At 37.8% G+C, this 20,295-nt stretch overlaps 1 protein-coding gene across 1 annotated transcript in view; it reads left to right on the top strand.

The window, feature by feature from the left end:
• Window positions 1-20,295, top strand: part of ADAM9 (ADAM metallopeptidase domain 9) — a 95,882-nt gene that overhangs the window by 37,445 nt on the left and 38,142 nt on the right. The window contains exons 12-15 of the mRNA XM_020282470.2: window positions 3,406-3,577; window positions 9,391-9,483; window positions 10,463-10,658; window positions 19,434-19,539. Of these exons, the coding sequence (XP_020138059.2) occupies window positions 3,406-3,577; window positions 9,391-9,483; window positions 10,463-10,658; window positions 19,434-19,539 (567 nt within the window). The remainder of the gene's footprint in view (window positions 1-3,405; window positions 3,578-9,390; window positions 9,484-10,462; window positions 10,659-19,433; window positions 19,540-20,295) is intronic.

Genomic DNA, 20,295 nt, shown 5'->3' with positions numbered 1-20,295 from the left:
AGTCTTATTTGCCTGAGGCAGTTACAGCTTAGAGTCCCCAACTTAGTCAATAGCTCTATAGGGCTGGCCCCGCTTGTTACCAGAGGCAAGACATCTAACTGCCTCCCATAACAGCTCAGTTCGGTTTCCTCGCGTCTTGGAGCCGTCCTAGCATGGGGCTCTGGGGAGTTTCCACTAATGGCTGCACTCTCCAGCACCCTCTTCTCCTGCCGCAATTTTGCACTAATTTCAGACCGGTCCCTGGCTAGGTGGGTGTGGAGGTTGATGCGGGGGAAGCAAGGAGTTCTCCTGTGGGTCTGATCCCACTTTACACCCTGGCCTGGCAGGCCGGTGCCCTCCCATGAGCCCTGTTGTTTGTTTTGCACTTTCCAGAGAACACGATCTTATCTCCCGATCACCTTGTTTTTTCCTTTTTTGAGATTCCCGTGCTGAAGCTCTGCGGATTCTCGATGCTGTCCTTATAGAGGGAGATCCACTCGGGTGTAGGAGACCAAGATCTATGTCTCCTTCTCTGGGAGCAGGAGTCTGGGGGGTTACTTTTACTCTGCATTTTTTCTCTTTCTCACAATATTATTAACTATAGTGTAGCTCTCTAGACTTGTTCATCCTACATGTCTACTACTTTGTGTCAGACCTACATCTCCCCATTTCCTCCCCCTCTACCATCATCACTGTTTTATTTTCTATTTCTGTGTATTTGATTGTGTGTTTTTTTTTTTAGATTCCACATAGAAGTGAGATCATGTAATATTTTTCTTTTTGTGTCTGGCTTCTTCCACTTAGCTTAGTGTCCTCCATGTTCATCCATGTTGTGGCAAATAGCAGAATCTTCTTCAGGCTGAATAATATGGAACAGTTTACCCATTCGTCCATTGATGGGAACTTTGGTTATTTGTGTATCTTGGCTATTGTGAATCATGCTACTTGGGACATTGGAATGCAGATGTCTTTATGAGGTGTTGATTTCATTTCCTTAGGGTGTATACCCAGTAGTAGGAATGCTGAATCATATTGTAATTCTATTTTTACTATTTTGAGGAATTTTCATGCTATTTTCTACAATGTCTGTACTAGCCTATTAATATTAATACATTCCCACCAACAATGTACAGGGGGTCCCTTTTCTCCATGCCCTTACCAGCAGTTATCTCTGGTCTTTGTGATGATAGCCATCCTAACAGGTGTGTCATGATATCTCATTGTGGTTTTTATTTGTCTTTCCCTGATGATTAGTAATATTGAGCACCTTTTCATATTCATCTTGACCATTTTTGTGTCATTTTTGGAGAAATGCCTATTAAAGTCCTTTGCCTATTTTATAAATTGGGTTGTTTTTCTGCTATTGAATATTCTTTATATATTTTAGATAGTAATCTCTGTTAAGATATATGGTTTGCAATTATTTTCTCCCAGTCTGTAGGCTGCCTTTTCATTTTGTTGGTTGTGGGTTTTTTTTTTTTTTTTTTTTTTGAGACAGAGTCTCACTCTGTTGCCTAGGCTAGAGTACCGTGGTGCCAGCCTATCTCACAGCAACCTCAAACTCCTGGGCTCAAGCGATCCTTTTGCCTCAGCCTCCCGAGTAGCTGGGACTTCAGGCATGTGCCACCATGCCTGGCTAATTTTTTTTTCTATATATTTTTAGTTGGCCAATTAATTTCTTTCTATTTTTAGTAGAGACGGAGTCTCACTCTTGCTCAGGCTGGTTTCAAACTCTTGACCTTGAGCAATCCACCCACCTTGGCCTCCCAGAGTACTGGGATCACAGGTATGAGCCACCTCACCTGGCCTTTGTTGGTTGTTTCCTTTGCTGTGCAGAAGGTTTTTCGTTTGATAGCTTATAGTAATCAGAACAATATGAAAATGGTATAAAAACAGACACACAGACCAATGGAGCAGAATGGAGAACCCAGAGTTCAATCCAAACATATATAGTCAATTAATTTTTGACAAGGGCACCAGGAGGACACAATGGGGAAAGGGAAGTCTTTTCAATAAAAGGTGGTGGGAAAATTGGATTTCTATATGCAAAAGAATGAAATTGGACTCTTATACTGTATACAAAAGTCAGCTTTCAATGGATAAAATATCTAAATGTTAAGACTTGAACTCATAAAACTCCTGAAAGTAAGTGTCAGGGAAAAGCTCCTTGACAATTGCCTTAGCAATAATTGTTTGAATATCATATAAAAAGTTTGGGCTACAAAAGCAAAAATAAAATAGGACTACACCTGGCGAAATTTTAATGTGTTGTTGATTTCTCAAAGATTTGTGGTATACATTTTCCTCTAGTTGTCAGAGGTAAAGATAGCCAGTGGAACTATGCGAAAATATTTTGTAGTTACTGAGTAAGATAATAATGAAAAATCCCAGGTCGAACATATTAAAATTGCATTTGTATAAATCTCACATGGACGACTCAAGTTGGACAATTTCTTAAAGCCTGAGCTTCAAACTACTAACTGTGGTTCCCAGGAATTATTTAAAAGGCATTAAAAACTCAAACTGAAGACCTGTCACATATGAGTGGTGGAAATTCTGTGCTGTGCGGTCTGCCGTGCAGTCTGGCTAAAGTGCATCTGTTCTGGAATTGCCTGTTTACATTATTTTTACATGGTTCCCATAAGTGATGGTGGGCATGGGAGGAACATCAGAATGTTATCCTGGAGAATAAAAAAATACTGGAGACTACATGTTGCCACCTTCTAATATTTGAAGAACTTTTGCTATGTTAGATAAATAAAATTTAATTCTGTATTGGACGAGATAATTTTTAAGGTCCCTTCTTAGGCTTTGAATCATGATTTTGTATTTCAGTGTAAGTTATATGTTTTGAAGATATTTTCATGGAGGTGTAATATATTGTAATCAAAATAGCAAACTGCTATGTAGTAACTGAAGTAATATTCTATATTTATTAGGAATAGATATTCTTATTTCTATCTACTTTTGTTAGCTTATTTTCTGCCATTGAAAACATTCACCTTTTTTTTTTGAGACAGAGTCTCGCTTTGTTGCCCAGGCTAGAGTGAGTGCCATGGCGTCAGCCTACCTCATAGCAACCTCAAACTCCTGGGCTCAAGCAATCCTCCTGCCTCAGCCTCCCAAGGAGCTGGGACTATAGGCATGCGCCACCATGCCCGGCTAATTTTTTCTATATATATTAGTTGGCCAATTAATTTCTTTCTATTTATAGTAGAGACGGGGTCTCGCTCTTGCTCAGGCTGGTTTCGAACTCCTGACCTTGAGCAATCCGCCTGCCTCGGCCTCCCAGAGTGCTAGGATGACAGGCGTGAGCCACCGCGCCCGGCCAAAACATTCACTTTTAATTGGTTAAAGATGTGACTTAAAATTTTCAAAATGAGTAATCACTATGACATGAGATCTTTTTCTTAATGTTTATTACAGAGGTTCCAGAAACTTTAGCAGCTGCAGTGCAGAGGACTTTGAGAAGTTAACTTTGAATAAAGGAGGAAACTGCCTTCTTAATATTCCAAAGCCTGATGAAGCCTACAGTGCTCCATTCTGTGGTAATAAACTGGTGGACCCTGGGGAAGAATGTGACTGTGGTACTTCAAAGGTCAGTTTAATTTTTGATTTTTGCTTTGTAAAATTACTGTGAGATTTGCAAGAAATAAAATTGCTTATTTTGGGCAACTCTGGTATAACAGCTGAAGTAAAATTTAGAGTCAAGATGAGGGTTGTTATTTTGCTTGTGTGCCTACGTTCCTGGGCTTGGTCATCTCCTCCCCCTCAGACTGTAAGTAACGGTGGTGTCTATTTTGAAGTCAGGGAAAGCACCATGTTTGTTCTTCTATTTTTTTGCTGTTATGGTTATTGGCTTATTTATGTACTTTAAAGAACTAATCACTTTTGCACTTGGCTCTTTACTTGTAAGCTTCCAGCATTCTGGCCCTGCCATTGCAGAAATATTTATTCAGTTGGACTCATCTTAAAAATGAATTGAAGCTGGCTTGTTCTCCAGAGCCCGTCAGTATCAAAAATCTCGCTACTCAAACTAGCATTCTCCTTTGTTAACCTTCAGTTTACTTACTTATCTCTGGCTTTATCGCACCTGTCACGCACACTTACTGCCACACGCCCTTACCCATCTTCATTATTACTGTTCTGTATCCAAATTCCTCTCAGAAGGGCCTGCGTAAGCGGAACCCAGGTCTTGCATTAAGTTTTATTTATTTACATTACATTTTAAAGACATTTGCTCAGTTGTGTGTAAGTCCTACTGTATTCTGAGCCTTTTCCCCAAGTGCATCATCTTCTTCCTTACCTGACCACACCTTGGCTTTACCAGATAACTTTGCTTTCCAGAGAGGGAGTATGTGTCCCATGCTGAAGCTGCGTTCAGCCTTAATTGCAGTGCTGATGCGTGCCGGGGACTTCTGGTAAATGTTTTACACAGTATAATCCTTGCAGTAACCCTAAGAGATTGGCATTCTTAATATTCTTATTTTCAAATGAGGATAATGAGACCTAAAGAGGTTATGTTTAATTTCTAAATTAAGATACTATTAAGATAACTAAGACCTTCCTTTTGCCAGGCATTCTTAGACCTTTCTCCTAAATATTTTATTAGTCTTGCTTTCTCCCAGCTGCTTGCTTCACTACCAGACTTACTGAAATAATAATCTATATTTGCCTCTTGAGCTTTCTCACTGCACAATTACTCTTAAAAAAATACTCTCTTCCCATCAAATATCACAGGTATTTTTTTTTGTTATAAAAGTTTCAAATAGTAAATAAAAGGAAACTTACACACCTTTATTTCCCCCATGAATCTTTGACTTCTTTTAGAAATTATTACTCTTATTGTTTGGCATATTTCTTTTTAGATTTTATCCTATACATTTATGTATAGTATGTACATTTATAAATACTGGGTTTGTTTTAGTATTTATTTTTAGTTTTATTTTATTGTGGAAAGAACACTTACAATGAGATTGACCCTTTTAAGAGATTTTAAGTATACAATACAGTATTGTTAACTATACGTACTATGTAGTTCATATCTCTAGAACTTTTTCGTCTTATATAACTGAGACTTGATACCCATCGATGAGCAACTCCCTATTTTACCTTCCTTCAGCCCCTGACAGCCACTCATTGCTTTGTGGAGTTTAAATGTTCTAGATAACGAATATAAGTAGAATCCTACAGGATATGTCTTTCATGACTGACTGGCTTTATTTAGCATAGTACTGTAATCTCAAGGCTCATCCATGTTATCACAAATAACAAGAGATTTTTTCATTTTAGTATCCAGCACTATGTTGACTATAAGTGGCAAGAGTGATTTGCTTTGTTCCTGATCTTAAGAGTTGAAAAGCTTTTAATTTTTCACAATTGAGTATGAGGTTAGCTGTGTGATTTTCATATAAGGCCTTTATTATGTTGAAGTAGTTTTCTTTATTTCTAGTTTGTTGAGTTTTTATCATGAAAGAGTGTTGAATTTTATCAAACTTTCTGCATCTATTGAGATGATCATGTGATTTTTATCTTTCATTTTATTAATGTGGTATATCTCAATAATTGATTTTTATATTGAACCATTCTTGCACAAAGGGATAAATCCTACTAGGTCATGGTTTATATAACCTTTAATGTGTTGGTGAATTTGGTTTGCTAGTATTTTTTCTTTTTTTTGTTTATTTTATTTTATTTTTTGAGACAGAGTCTCTATTGCTGGGGCTAGAGTGCTGTGGCATCAGCCTAGCTCACAGCAACCTCAATCTCCTGGGCTCAAGGAATCCTCCTGCCTCAGCCTCCCGAACAGCTGGGACTACAGCTTCCATCTTGATTCCCTCAGTCTTTGCTTATCTGAGAATGTCTTGGTTTCTCCTTCGTATACGAAACTTAGTTTTGCAGGGAATAAGATTCTAGGCTGGGCGTTATTCTGTTTCAGAAGAGTGAGAATGGGGCCCCAGTCTCTTCTTGCTTGTAAAGTTTCAGTAGAGAAGTCTGGCGTTATTCAGATTGGCTTTCCTTGGTATGTGACTTGCTTCTTTCGCCTTACAGCTTGTAGAAGGGCCTCTTTATTTGATATTTTGGTCTTTGTGATGAGTGCATGTCGTGACATCTTCCTGTTTGCATTTAATCTCCCAGGGGTCCTCTGAGCTTCTTGAACTTGTATATCGAGATTTTTTTCCAAGGCTTGGGAAATTTTCTTCTATCATATCTTCGAATAGCATATCCAACCCTTGAGTGTTTTCTTCTTCTTCTTTGGGTAACCCCATAACGCTCACATTTGGTTTCTTTACCTAATCCCACATCTCTTGTAGGCTTTGCTTTTTCTCTTGTTTCTCTGCTGTATCTCTGTGACTGATTTATTTAATTGGAAGGTGTTATCTTCAGTCTCTGAAATTCTTTCTTCTGTTTGATCTACCCTGTTTTGAGGTTTTCCACTGTGTTTTGTCGTTCCCTGGATTGATTCTTCATTTCCAGGAGTTCAGTTAGACTTTTCTTCATTGTTTCAATTTCTCTAGTGAATTTTTGTTCCAGGTCCTGGAGTCTTTTTGTGTTTTCTTTGTTTATCCAGTGTTTTTTGCAACTCGTTGAATTTTCTTACAATCCACGCTCGAAGTTGTTCGTCTGACATTTTAGTAGTCTGATTTTCGTTGGTGGACACTTCTACCAATGGTGGACATTTTTAAGGGGCTGGTGTTCCTCTTCAGAAGTGTGCTTTCTGTTTGAGTTTTCATATTTCCAGAGTTCCTTTGCTGATTTATTCCCATCTGGATTGGTTGTTGCTTCTTTCCTTTAGGTTTTTGTTTGGGTAATGACACACCCTGTTTAGTCTCTGAGCCAGTAAGTGGTGTTTGTGGGTGAGATTCAACCACACCCTGTAAGATGAGTCTGTAGGTGCTGCGAAAAGGGTGTGCAGAATGTCCTCCCTGTCAGTAGGTGGCGCTTGCTTGGAGCAGGCTACACTGTTGTTTTTGGGTCCTGTAACCAGGACCCTGTTGTTCCTCTGGAAAGGCACTGTAGTACCTCAGTTGGTTGTTGAGGCTCTGGGACTTCCAGGTGTGTCCTTATTCTCCCCCTCAGTGAGAGCTGGTCTTGGAGTGAGTCTGGGAGGAGCTGGGTTGGTTTAGCCTGCTCTCAGGCACTGCCAATGCTGTTAGCATGAGTCAAAGTTCTGTTCTCTGCTTCCAGGAAAAGCTGTCAGGTTGGGGCTGGAATGGCCTTGCTCAGTCAGAAAGTCTACATGTGGGGTGGGGCTGTCTGAGACCTGCAGTCTATAGCAGGCCTGGCTCCTTTCCACCTTCCCCAACTCCGCGGCTCCTCCTATGCCTCTGCTAGCAGGCCAGACCTCATGCCACCAGGCCTCCCCTGGGTGTGATGTGGGCCGGGAGGTTTCCTGCGCAGGGTTGCTGCCTTGGCTGGGCACATGGGCTCCCTTTGGGAGGAGGCTTTTCCTCAAGCATGGTGGTCTGCCCCTGAAGGCACACACACCTCAGTAAGCTGGTCACGAATATCCCTTCTGTGCCCTGGGCAATTTCAGAGCTGTGTGCACAGGATCCGGCCTGCAGGTCTGACCTCTACGCCCCCGAATTCAATCCCTGACCCCACCAGGGAGAGGAGTTCCTGTCCCAATTCACCCATGGGTGCCCACGCTGTGTCGATGTCCCTCAGCCTCATGGTATGCCCCGTTCTCCTGGAATCACTGGGCTGGCAGCACCTGGGAGGGCTGGCGGGTAGGGAGCTCACAGTCTGAGTACCCCTCAGTCAGCTGAAGGTCACCAAAAGGGAAGGTCCTGTTTCCTCGTGATGCCTCCGGTTGGTGGCTATATTGTCTCTCTCGGCAGCTATGGATAGGGAGGGGGCAGGGAGAATGGAGCAACATGGTGCCTGCCATGTGGCTCAGGTCTGTGCACACGGAGGTGCCCCTAGAGGTTTGGGAGCCTGGTGCTGCGTCTGCTACAGGCTTACGCCTCACTGGTGGTAGCTATCTCTGGGCTGGTGTCTGCAGGTCTCTCCACCTGCTGAGGAGCCCACCAGCAGTCTGAGATGCAAGGGAGGGGAGAGTTAACTGCTCCACATACCCTTGCCGCTGGTCTCCAAGCTTCTTAGGAGGTCTCTGCTTCCAGTTCTCTACAACCTCCTACCGTGGAGTCTCCCATAGGCTCCGGTACCCCTCCTTCCGACCCTCGGCCGATGTATGCTCCTCTGCCTGCTTCTTTCTTGTAATTCCTTCTAGAAACTGTCTTTTTTGCAGAGACACTCTGTCTGGCAGTGTTTCTTGTCTGCCATCTTGCTCTGCCTATCTAAGGACTCTTTACCTACTCGAAAGTTGCAAAAGTTTTCTCCTGGGAGTTTTGTAGTTTTATGTTTTACATTGAGGTCCATGATTCATTTTGAGTTTTGTTTTTTTTTTGTATATTTTAAGATATGGATTATGGTTCTTTATTTTAAAATTTTTATTGGAAGCTGACAGGAAGTTGCAAAGATGGTGCCAAGTCCCATGTGCTTTTCGAAAACTCAGTTTTCCTCAATGATGACATCTTACAAAGCTGTAGCACAACATAAAAAACAGGACGTTGACATTGCTATGTTAACATAGAGGAGAATGTGTTGCTGTGGGTGGGAGGTTGAAGGTAAGGAGAAGCCATGGTGCCCCAAGGTATAGTGAGAGAAGTCAAGCAAGATAAAAGGAGTGTTCGCCAAGAGTGAAGAGCCACCCACCAGAGAAGTCAGACCCTGAGCTTGCAGAGAAACGCCTTTATGGATGCTTACTTCACTGTGATCGCTAAACACACTGCTATGGACTGAATGTTCATGTGGTCCCTACATTTGTATGTTGAAGCCCTCACCACCAGTGGGGCTGCATTTGGAGATGGGTCCTCTAAGGAAGTAATTAAGGTTACAGGAGGTAATAAGGGTGGGGTTCTGGTCCCATAGGATTAGTGTCCTCATAAGAAGAGATATCAGACATCTTGCTCACCTTTTCTTTATGCATATACATTGAGAAAAGGCCATGTGAGCACACAGCAAGAAGGCAGCTACCTGCAAGCCACAAAGAGAGACTTCCCCAGAAACTGAAGTAGTGGGGACCTTGATCTCAGACTTCTAGCCTCTAGAACTGTGAGAAACTGAATTGTTTAAGTCACCCAGTCTATGATATTTTGTTATGACATTCTGAGCAGACCAAGTAAGGCACATATTCTATGACTTCAGTCCTTGAAATATGTTGAGTCCTAAATATTTGTAGCTAAAGAGACACTGATAAGTCCAGAAGGATAGCAAGCAACTGTTCCTGGAGGTTAACTGTTATAGCCATGTTAAAATGAAGTATACATTAGGTCTAAGATAAGATTTTTATTAATGAGTCACTGTCACTAATTCATTTCTTTATTGACAGTCATTTTATATTCGCAGGAATGTGAATTGGACCCTTGTTGTGAAGGAAGTACTTGTAAGCTTAAATCATTTGCTGAATGTGCATATGGCGATTGTTGTAAAGACTGCTGGGTAAGGAATTCCTCACAGTTAGGGACAAAAATATGGAAAAAGAAAGATCTGTGTATATCAAAATTTGTTTTCTGAAATCTCTAGGGGAGCACTATTTTTATTTTATGATTGTGGGAAAAATTTTATGCCACTTGTTTGCAATTTTAAAGCACATTCTTTTATGATAAATGGTCTACTGAGATTTTTTTTCCCTAAGTGGAAACATTTTCCCCCTGATTTTTAGAGTAATATATGCTTGTTAGAAATAATTCAACAATACCAAAGTATGGAAAGTAGCAAATGAAACACCTGCTATCATTTTATACTCCTCAGGTAGCTATTTTTGATAATTTGTTAACCAGTCACTTTTTTCTAGACAAATGTGGGTGTGTATGTGTGTGTGTAAGTGAACACAGATACACATATTTTTACTACCTACTTTTTTCCAATAAGATACTATAGACTTTTTTTTCATTTATATAGCTCTGTATAGTTAATATTACTTTGTATGGTTATACCATAATTTATGTAGTCAACTAATGAGGGACATTTAGATTGCATCCAGTTATTGCTTATAAGAGAAATCACTGGGGCAGAATGTGCATATTAAAATTTTTGATACACGTTTTATATATCTTCCACAAATGTGCCAATCTGTATTTCTACCAACAGTGTTATCAAATATTTATTTTCTTATGCCAAGATTTGTTACTAGCAAGTGCTATAATTCTAGTTAATTCAATAAATAAATAAATAACTTTTGTGTTTTTATTTAATTTGCATTTCTTTTGGTTATACAGTGAGGTTATGTTTTTTCATTTTCCATATTACACCTTACACAAATTGCCTATAATTGGATTTTGTTCATTTTTCTACTGGGTTATTCAATCTTTTGGTATTGTTAGAATCCTTCATAGAAATAAATACTGTGGTTTCAAATTTGATTAATTTGTGCAAATTGTTCTGCTATTTCTTTTTAATTTGAATCTCGTTTCCCTAGTTCCTTCCAGGAGGTACTTTATGCCGAGGAAAAACCAATGAATGTGATGTTCCAGAGTATTGCAATGGTTCTTCTCAGTTCTGTCAGCCAGATGTTTTTATTCAGAATGGATATCCTTGCCAGAATAACAAAGCCTATTGTTACAATGGCATGTGCCAGTATTATGATGCTCAGTGTCAAGTCATCTTTGGCTCAAGTAAGATATTATTATTTCTAATTGAAAACTTCGGTTTTGATTTAAATTTTTTAAAAAAGGAAGGAAAACATTATTGATAAAGCTGAAGCTGTCGTTTCCCATCATATGTCCCTTTTTCTCCCATCTGCCTTCGTATCCAGAGGCAATGATGGTCATGAACTTAATATGTCCAAATTCAGTTGATGTTTCTTGCTTTTACTCTCTCTGTCTTTATCCTTTGTGTATAAAGTACATATACATATATAGTGACATTTTTTAGTTTTGATAATATGAAGTTGTACACATGGGTCTGCTGTTTGCATTGTTCACTCAGAACATTCTTAAGATCCATCTATATTGATTTGTTATATCATAGTATATTAGAGTATTCCATTAGATAAATGGAGCATGATTTAGTTGTATATTCTCTTACTGATAGCTATTGAGGATGTTTTTAATTTTTTCTGTTTTTTTCTTTATAAAATTTTGATTTTTATAAATGGCAAACATGTAGATTAAAGAGCCAAATTATTATGTAATGTATTATTATTTAATATGAAAAAAGAAGGCCTATTCCTACCCAGTATCCTCATCTGTTAAGGCAACCATTTTTACCTTTTCTACCTGATTTTTTTGTTACTTGCTTCAGGTGTTTACATAATCTCTTGGTAATGCTACTTTTTGACCCTTTTTGATTCTAGGCAGTGTTCACTGTGTATTGTGGAATAGCCATGTTAATGCTATTCACAACTATACTATGTAGTACATTACAATTGCTTTCCTGCCATGTGTTTTCTGTAGAGTTGATAATTCTCTCTCTCTGATTTGGTTAGTTTTCTGTGTACTTACTATTAATTGAACTGCAGATTGTTAGTGAGTGGCCTAATCTTGCCGTGAAATGATTAGAGGCATCAAGATATTCTACTAATTTCAATTTGTTTGAATAAATCTGAATAGGAGACTCCTGTTTCTCTTCACTCTTGACTGGTTCGCCTCTGTATTAGGGTTCTCCAGGGAAACAGAGTCAATAGGGTGTACATATATGTGTGTGTGTGTATATATAGTTAGCACCCCATAATGATGTTTTGGTCAACTCTGGGCTGCTTATCCAATGGTGGTCTCATAAGATTATAATACTGTATTTTTACTGTACTTTTTCTATGTTTAGATAAGTTCAGATACACAAATACTTGCCATTGTGTTACTGTTGCCTGAAGTATTCAAGATTTGTAACCTAGGAATAATAGGCTATATCATATAGTGTAGGTGTATGATAAGCTATACGATTTATACGGTTTGTGTAAGTACATTCTATGATGTTTGCACAATGACAAAATCACCTAACAATGCATTTTTCAGATTGTATCCCTGTCATTAAGTGATGCATGACTATATATAAAGTATGGAGATTTATTATATGAGTCTAATATATAAATGTATCTATATTATATGAATTGGCTCATGTTATTATGGATGCTGTTAAGTACCAGATCTACAGGAAGAGTTGGCAAGCTGGAGACCCAGGAGAGATGATGGTTTAGTTCCAGTCTGAGTTTAAAGGCCCTAAAACCAGTAGAGCTGATGGAGTATTTCCATTGGAAAGGTTTGCAGTTATGTTGTGCTTGAGGTAGGGATTCCTGAGCTCACCCTTTTCTTTCCTTACTTTGTCCATGGCATCAGGAGCAACCAGGCAATCTCATTATACTTGTTAGTTTGACAAAAATGTTTGAAGGCATCATATACTTAGTCACCTAGATCCTTGCTTTTTATAATTGGTTGATGAAGAGTCTCTAGTGGTGATATTTTTGTACCTCTATTCCCAGGTCATGCCATGAACTATCAATAGTCTCTTTAATTCTGGAAATACAGTCATTAGCATCTTTAAAAATCTAACCAGATTGGAGAGCCAATTCCAAAATCCTCAGAACTAATTCGGAAAACTCATCCTCAGAATTCAAAATTCTGTTCCCCTAGAACCATTCTGGGTCCAAAGTCTATATTAGTTAGGCTCCAGAGAAACAGTATTATTGAAACATACTATACATGTTTCATACATGTAATATCTATTATATATAATATTTATATATGCTTATTTATTATAAATACATGTATATATGTATGTAATAAATATGTTTATTTATTATAAGCAGTTGGCTCATGTGATTATGGCAGCTGATAAATCCCAGATCTACGGGGTGAAGTGGCAAGTTGGAGGAGACACAGGAGAGATGATGGTTTACTTCCAGTCTGAGTCTGCAGGGCTGATAACTAGGATTGCCAACCATGTAAATTTCAGTCTGAAGGCTGGTAGGCTCAGGACCCAGCAAGAGGCAGTATCCCAGCCTAAAGACCATCAGGAAGAATTCCCTCTTATTCAAGGTAGCCTCTGCCTTTTTGTTCTGTTCAGATCTTCTGCTGAGTGGATAAGGGCCTCCCACAATAGGGAGGGGAATCTGCATTACTCAGTCTACTAGTTTAAATTTTAATATCATCCAGGAGCATCCTCACAGGAAACAACCTAACATCTTGGCACTCCATGGCCCAGTCAAGTTGAATATAAAATTAATCATCATTTTTACCCTCTATATCTAATCTCAACTTTTATCTTGAGATCTCCTTTTATCATTAGTGCAGGGTAGATCTTTGTCTCCTTTTTGAATCTCCTATTTGCTGTTTCCCACATTACCTGCTTTCTTGGTTTATTTCTTCTTTTATATGGAGCTTTCCTTTGAGTAGTTTCCTTAGATAGGGTGAGTTAGAGATACATTTTTTGAGATCCTGCAAGTGTGAAAATGTTTTTATTTTAACTAAATACTTGACTGGTAGTTTGATGGAGTTGGAAATCATTTTCCTTCATGGTTTTGAAGCCATTGTCTAATTGTCTTCTAGTTTATAGAGTTCTTGAGAAATCTAAAGCCAGACTTATATTCTTGTATACGGCCCCCCGCCCCCGAAAAGCTTGGAGGTCCTTCTTCAAGGTGATACGCCTTGATGTGGGTTTGTTTTTATTTATTGTGCTATACTTGGTGAGTGCATTCAATCTGGAAACTCATTTTTTTAGTTCTGGGGATTTTTTCCCCTTCAAAAATTTTTTTTGAGTGGTTTATTTTCCTGGGTCACATATTATTTGGATATTACATTTCCTGGATTTTCTTATCTTTCCTGTTTTTTCTTTTAAATCATTTTTTTTTTTTCTGACCTACTTTCTGGACAACTCCAAGTTTACCTTCTAATTCTTTTATTGAGTTTTTCATTTCAGGTACCATAGTTTTAATTCTCAGGAACTTTTTTAATGTTCTCTGAGGTTTTTTTCCCACTTCCTTTTAAGAAATAATCTATTGTTGTTCCATGCATGAAACCTCTTCTCTGATGTTTTTTAGTGATAATTTTAAAAAACATTTCTTTTTTCTGCATAATATCTGTTCCAAGTTACCTTTTTTTTTTGTTTGTATTTCTGTCTTTCATTATTAGCCACGTTCCTGAGATGTCTGATAGTCCTTGGTCCCAGGGAGTAGAATAAGGAGCAGCTGGGAAGCTTTGGGGTCATGGGGGAAGCTTATTAACTGGAAGCTTTCCTGTAGGGTGATATGGCTGGATCTTTTAACTGGGGAAATGCCCAAATCCACATTTTTTAGGTCCCCCTCCACCCCCTGTCTTGGGCTTGTTAGATTTCCTTGTGAAGACCTTATCTATCTTCAGCCTGGGGTGTGTGGACAGGGAAGGCCTGGCTGCCAGCATTCTGGGAGGAATGTGGGGGCAGGGGAAAATAGGGCTGGCATCTCAGTATTGGGTAGGAAAATCCTCAGTTCATCCCCTTGTTTAAAGAACAGTTTCTGTGCTTATTACTGTGCCTGGTATCTCTGAGTCCTGAAACCTTGTGTTTTACTCTCTCCAGAAAATGAACCCATTTGTTTTGCCAGGGTAGAGAAGAGACAGTCATCTGATGCACAAAGAGGGGAGGTGATCTGTGGATCTAACTCTTTTTAAATAGATTTGAAACCTTTTCTCTTTGTTCAAGCCACATGCCACTCCTTACTCTTATATCTGGTGGTGTCTGGTACTACCCATTTCCTATCTTTGTGGATTTCTGTGGTATAAAAGGTGTTGATCTCACTTTTCTCCACTGGCAGCTTAAGATTCTGTTTTTTCAGATAAACTAAGTCATTTACCACTTAACCAGCTGCTTTTCAGCTTCCAAAATTCTATGCTGGCTCCTTTCCGAGTTCCACTGTCTAACTGGGAAAAGGTTTAGGAATTAGAAAAAAGTCTATTTTCTTTGCTTATGTGGGATTTTATGAGGGAGAGAAAATACATGCATGTGTTCAAGCCTTTTACCTGAAGTCTGCCTATGGCTTATGCTTTTAAAGATATAGCCAATTAGCTCAGATGTTATAGGTCTAGTTTTCATTTCTGCGAACTTTTGAACTTGTAGGGTATAAAGGTTTAAAAGTTCTTCGTTGGTTTATGCATTCTCAAAATTATTTTTTTAGTAAATGCTAAATAAATATTTATCAAATAAATGAAGAGTTTGAGAGCTAACATATAAGAGATGTTGATATTTATTATCAAATTTGAGCCTTAAAAAAACCTTATAAGGAAGGTAAGTCTCAGAGAGATATATGGTTTGCCCAAGGTCACACAAACAGAAAGCAGCAAAGCTATGTGATCTCAACCACCGTGAACGTGGTGAGCGGATGAAGACTTTTTGCTAGAATTTATGAAAGACATCACTAAAAGACAATAACTTACATTGATTTATTAATACTTTCTTAAATGGAGGTGGAACATATTTTTTTTAAATATTAAATATACAAATAAGCAAAAAGTAGAAAATAAATATTTTTCATATTCTCAATATTCTGGTTAAGTAACCACTGAAAAATTTGATGACTATCTTTCACATGTTTTATGCATATGAGTGCATGTGTAATATACAAAAATGGGATCATATTGATATATGCTTTAAAACTGCCCTTTTCCCAGTATTAACAATAAATCTTGAATATTTTTCCATGTTGTTAAGTATTTTTCTACAGCACCATGCTAACGATGTGCCACACTAGTTTGCAGTCAACAGTATGTAGTAGTGAATATCGGTATAATTTAGTCATTGCCTTTATTTCTTCTTCAGGATAAATTTCCAGAATCAGAATTCCTGTATTAAAGATTATGTTCTTTAAAGACTTTTAAGATATCCACATAATCTTCAGAAATATTATACCACTTTATACCCTCATTAGTTATGTACCTTGAATATGTTCATGTCCTCAAATATTTCTAACACTATGTTTCCATTTTTAAAACTCTGCTAATTTAATAAATGTAAAACATTTTTATTATTTTAAAATATACATTTTAATTAGTAGGAGGTTTCAGTTCTTTTGTATTCATATTGGTTATTTGTATTATTTCTCTTATGTCTTGCTTGTTCCTGTCCTTCATTTTTCTACTAAGGTATTTATTCCTTATTGCTATTTTGCAAGTTGTGAGTTTTTTTAAGATTAAGGATATTAATTATTTTTAATACATTGTGAACATTTTTTCCCATTTTGACCTTTGTCTTTTAGTTTTGCTGGTGTTGATTTTTGACACAATTAAACTTTTTTCTCATTTATCTTTTCTCTTATGGTTTCTGTATTTGGTGTCATGCTTAGAAATTCCTCTTCCTCAGAATATTTACAAATCATGTGGTACTTAATGTCGAGGATACATTCTGAGAAATGGCTAGGTGATTTCATCATTGTGTGAACATCATAGACTGGTGCTTAATGCAAACCTAGATGGCCTAGCCTTTTACACACCTAGGCTATATGGTAGCCTATTTGCTCCTAGGCTACAAACCTGTACAGCATGTTACTGTACTGAATACTGTAGGTAATTATTACACAATGGTAAGTATTTGTGTCTCTAAACATAGAAAAGATACAGTAAACAGTTTTATAATCTTATGGGACCACCATTGTATATATGGTTTGTTTGTTTGTCATTGAAACATTGTTATGTGGCACATGACTGTAATTGCTCTTCCAACACTATAGTTCCCAACCCCTGGGGCCACAAACCTCCGTGGCCTGTTACGAACTGGGCCGCACAGCAAGAGGTGAGCAGTGGGTGAGCAAGCAAAGCTTCATCTGTTTTTATAGCTGCTCTGCATTGCTCGCATCACTGCCTGAGCTTCGCCTGCTGTCAGATAAGCAGTGGTATTAGATTTGCGTAGGAGCACGAGCACTACTGTAAACTGCACATGCGAGGGATCTAGGTTGAGTGCTCTTTACGCCTGGTGATCTGAGGTGGAACTGAGGTGGTAATGCTAGCTCTGAGGAGTGGCTTTATCATTAGCAGAGAGGTTTGTATAATTATTTCATTATATCTTACAATGTAATAATAATAATAGTGCACAATAAACGTAATGCATTTGAATTGTCTTGAAACCACCCCCTCCCCCATTCTGTGGAAAAATTGTCTTCCATGAAACTGGTCTGTGGTGCCAAAAAGGTTGGAGACCACTGTTCTAGCACTGTTATGCTTTAACTTTATATGTTTAAGTCTTTAATTCTTCTGGGATTTATCGACCAATTTAATTTTCCTACTGATTTGAAATAGTACTTTAATCAACATATTAACTAGCATGTATACTTGGGCCTATTTTTGAATTTTCTGTTCTATACCAGTAGTCTGCTGAAAGAACACAACATTCTTATGATTTCTCTTTTGGCAAAATTATTTGATGGGAAGTCCTGACTTTTATAGTTATTCCATAGGCCAGAATATATGCTCTCAGAAGTTCAGTAGAGGTAGAACATGTGCTGTTCCTGAGGGAATGAGAAGAGGAGAGGCCACAGAGTTAGAAGTCAGACTTTTTCAGGAACTTATACTATATCCCTCAAGTTGTTAACCTTAACCTTTAAGGGGCCATGGATTTCAGGCTGAGATTTTTCTGCCCTAGATAATGGGAACCATGGATTTTAAGTGGAAATGACATGACTGGATTTTCTTTTGGGATTTCTCTGGCAACATTGTGGAGCATAGTTTTGAAGAGCGGGGAAAGGATCTAAGTAGCTGCTGTGTGTTCTGGTAAGAAACCGTGGAGAGTTCACACAGAGGCATGGCAGTACCTCTGGTCAGCTTTATGGTGGTTGCACATTGCTGCGTCTTTGTGTTTCCTTTATTGGCTTTGGATGATCATGGCTGCTCCTGGAAGAGGTTGCTTTTTAGCAGTTAGGCAGATTGCTCTCATTGATCATCGGCAGTGATGATTTATACCCAAACCATTCTAGAGTCCTGTTTTCCCATCTTCTTCCCTTTTTGTTTTGAATTAATAGGAACAGCAACAACAACATGTTCACTTTAACAGAATATGTGAGTGCCATATATTTGTTGAGGTTTATCTTTAATTAAGAAGAGAGAACAGAGCTAGTCACAGGAGTTCTTCTGCTTTCTTTCAGAGAGCTACTGGTAAACTATACCCATTACCTGTCAGGCTATGGGACACTTACTATTTAGTGGGAGGGAGGGAGAGAGGGAGGAAGGAAACTCAAATCCTTACTTTGCCTCTTCTGTTTTTATTTTTTTTAAATTTTTGTTACATAGTAATATCAGTCATGCTTACAGTACTGGATTTCTCTGAAGCTACAGTTGTTGATTTTGACCAGACCCCTGCATCTCTAATTTCTTTTGTACCCTTGTCTTATAGCAGGTCAGAGAGGGATTAAGGAGAGAAGACTTTCTCAGAAATACATGGGATAGGATGGTAGAGATCTGTCAACTTCTGATATATTTTGCAGGAATAGGTAGGTTATTCCAGACTAAAAAAAGTAATTATGGATAGGCATTTTAATGAGCTGAATACTATTACTTAGAAAAGATATGACTTTCATAGAGGTTTGTGAAAAGGCCTAGGACTAAGAGAGCTGTGGTTGTTTTTTTCTTTATATATTATCTGGAATTTTAATGGCTATTTCTGTCCTTTATAAGAGCTTGGCTGTGGCTGTTGCCATGTAACATTTATCCTGTGCAGGTTTTCTATATTCATTTTTCATGTTATTTGATATTCTGCCTGTTTTTTTTTTTTTTGCTGTAACTCATTTCACTCCACATCCATTTTTCTTTAAAACTAAACACTAAACAACATAGTATCATATGTGTATGATAGGCACATGAACTTCCTTTATTAAAGAGGAAGTACTGGCATTTTGGCTTAAAACTATTTCTAAATAAAATATTTTTAAGAATGTATAATTAAGTAGAAAAATTGAATTTAAGTGGGATATATATGAAAGCAAGAATAGATTGATCCTTTGTCGTCTGTCATGGGTGTTTGTCAATTTATCTATTTAGTAGGAACACCTAAACTCAGCATCAATATATGGTAAATGAAAAAACAATAAAGTAATAGCTGCAGTGTTTTCTCCAGTCTTTCCTGGCCTGGTCTAACCAGTAGTGCAGTAGTTTTATATGTGAGAACAATGAGAATGAACAGTGCTGCCAATGGTGTCATACTGTGCACAGTTTCAAATTTATTTTCAGTTTCTTGTTTAATGACATTTCTTTTAGGGCCTGAATGTTTAAGTCTAGGCTAACCTTTTGGTACAATCTAAGCTTTATTTTTTACATTTTGTTGTTACATATAAAATGTGGAACAAAAATGTTTTATGTGTAAGGCCTGAAACTTTTTTAGAGGTCAGTTGAGGCAGTAGTACATCCAGGTGTGTAAATTGTCATAGGGAATACTTTTACTGTTTTTGAAGCTAAATTGCCATAACTTTTTTTTTCTTTTTTAAATGTTTAATGTTACAGAAGCTAAGGCTGCCCCCAAAGATTGTTTCATTGAAGTGAATTCTAAAGGTGACAGATTTGGCAATTGTGGTCTCTCTGGCGGTGAATACAAGAAGTGTGCCACTGGGTAAGTGGAGGTGAGGTCATAAAGGAATATGAAAGACATAAGACCAGTCATCTCCAGTACCTTTTATGACTGCTGACTTTCTCCCTCTTAAACAACTAACTTTTAAAATTTACATTTTACAACCCAAGGCTTCACAGAGATTATGGTATTAGGAAGAGAACTGGTAAAATAATTCATCCCTTTAGACATCAACTGTCTAAAACCTCGTGGTTTTTAGAATCTTACTTTGTTTATCCTTGATTTATAATAAGAACCCCAACTAATCACCTTTTTCATTCTCCTTTCAATAAAAGATTATGTTACTAAGTTCCTAGGTAAATGTACCTGGAGAATTAATCCTGAACTTCATTATTTCCTTCTAGCTCTATACAATTTTAAAATGATGAATTAAAACATTTTTTATTTCTATAATTAACATTTGCTTATTTTAAAAAATTAATGTTATAAAATTATAAAAGAGGAAAAAGTTATTTATAATCTCACTCCATATATGTTCACTAAATTCATTATATTTCCTCCCTTTTTGTTTTTGTGTACTACATATGCTCACGCTGACATTTTATGTAATTGTAAATATTCTGTAATACTGTGCCTGGTGTCTACCCACTCTACCTCCTACACCACCAAGTTAGGCTGAGCAACTGCCGTGAAATAATGCTTGCTAAGAAGAAAGAGCAACAGTGACCTCCATGTTACTAAATCCAACAGTTGTTTTTAGATCTTCGTGCTTCTCGACCCCTCAGTAGCGTTCAACTG

Source organism: Microcebus murinus, chromosome 24 (assembly GCF_040939455.1).
Source record: "Microcebus murinus isolate Inina chromosome 24, M.murinus_Inina_mat1.0, whole genome shotgun sequence".
Taxonomy (NCBI): domain Eukaryota; kingdom Metazoa; phylum Chordata; class Mammalia; order Primates; family Cheirogaleidae; genus Microcebus; species Microcebus murinus.
The sequence above is the reverse complement of the archived record's forward strand: the minus strand, read 5'-3'. Positions and strand labels throughout refer to the sequence as shown.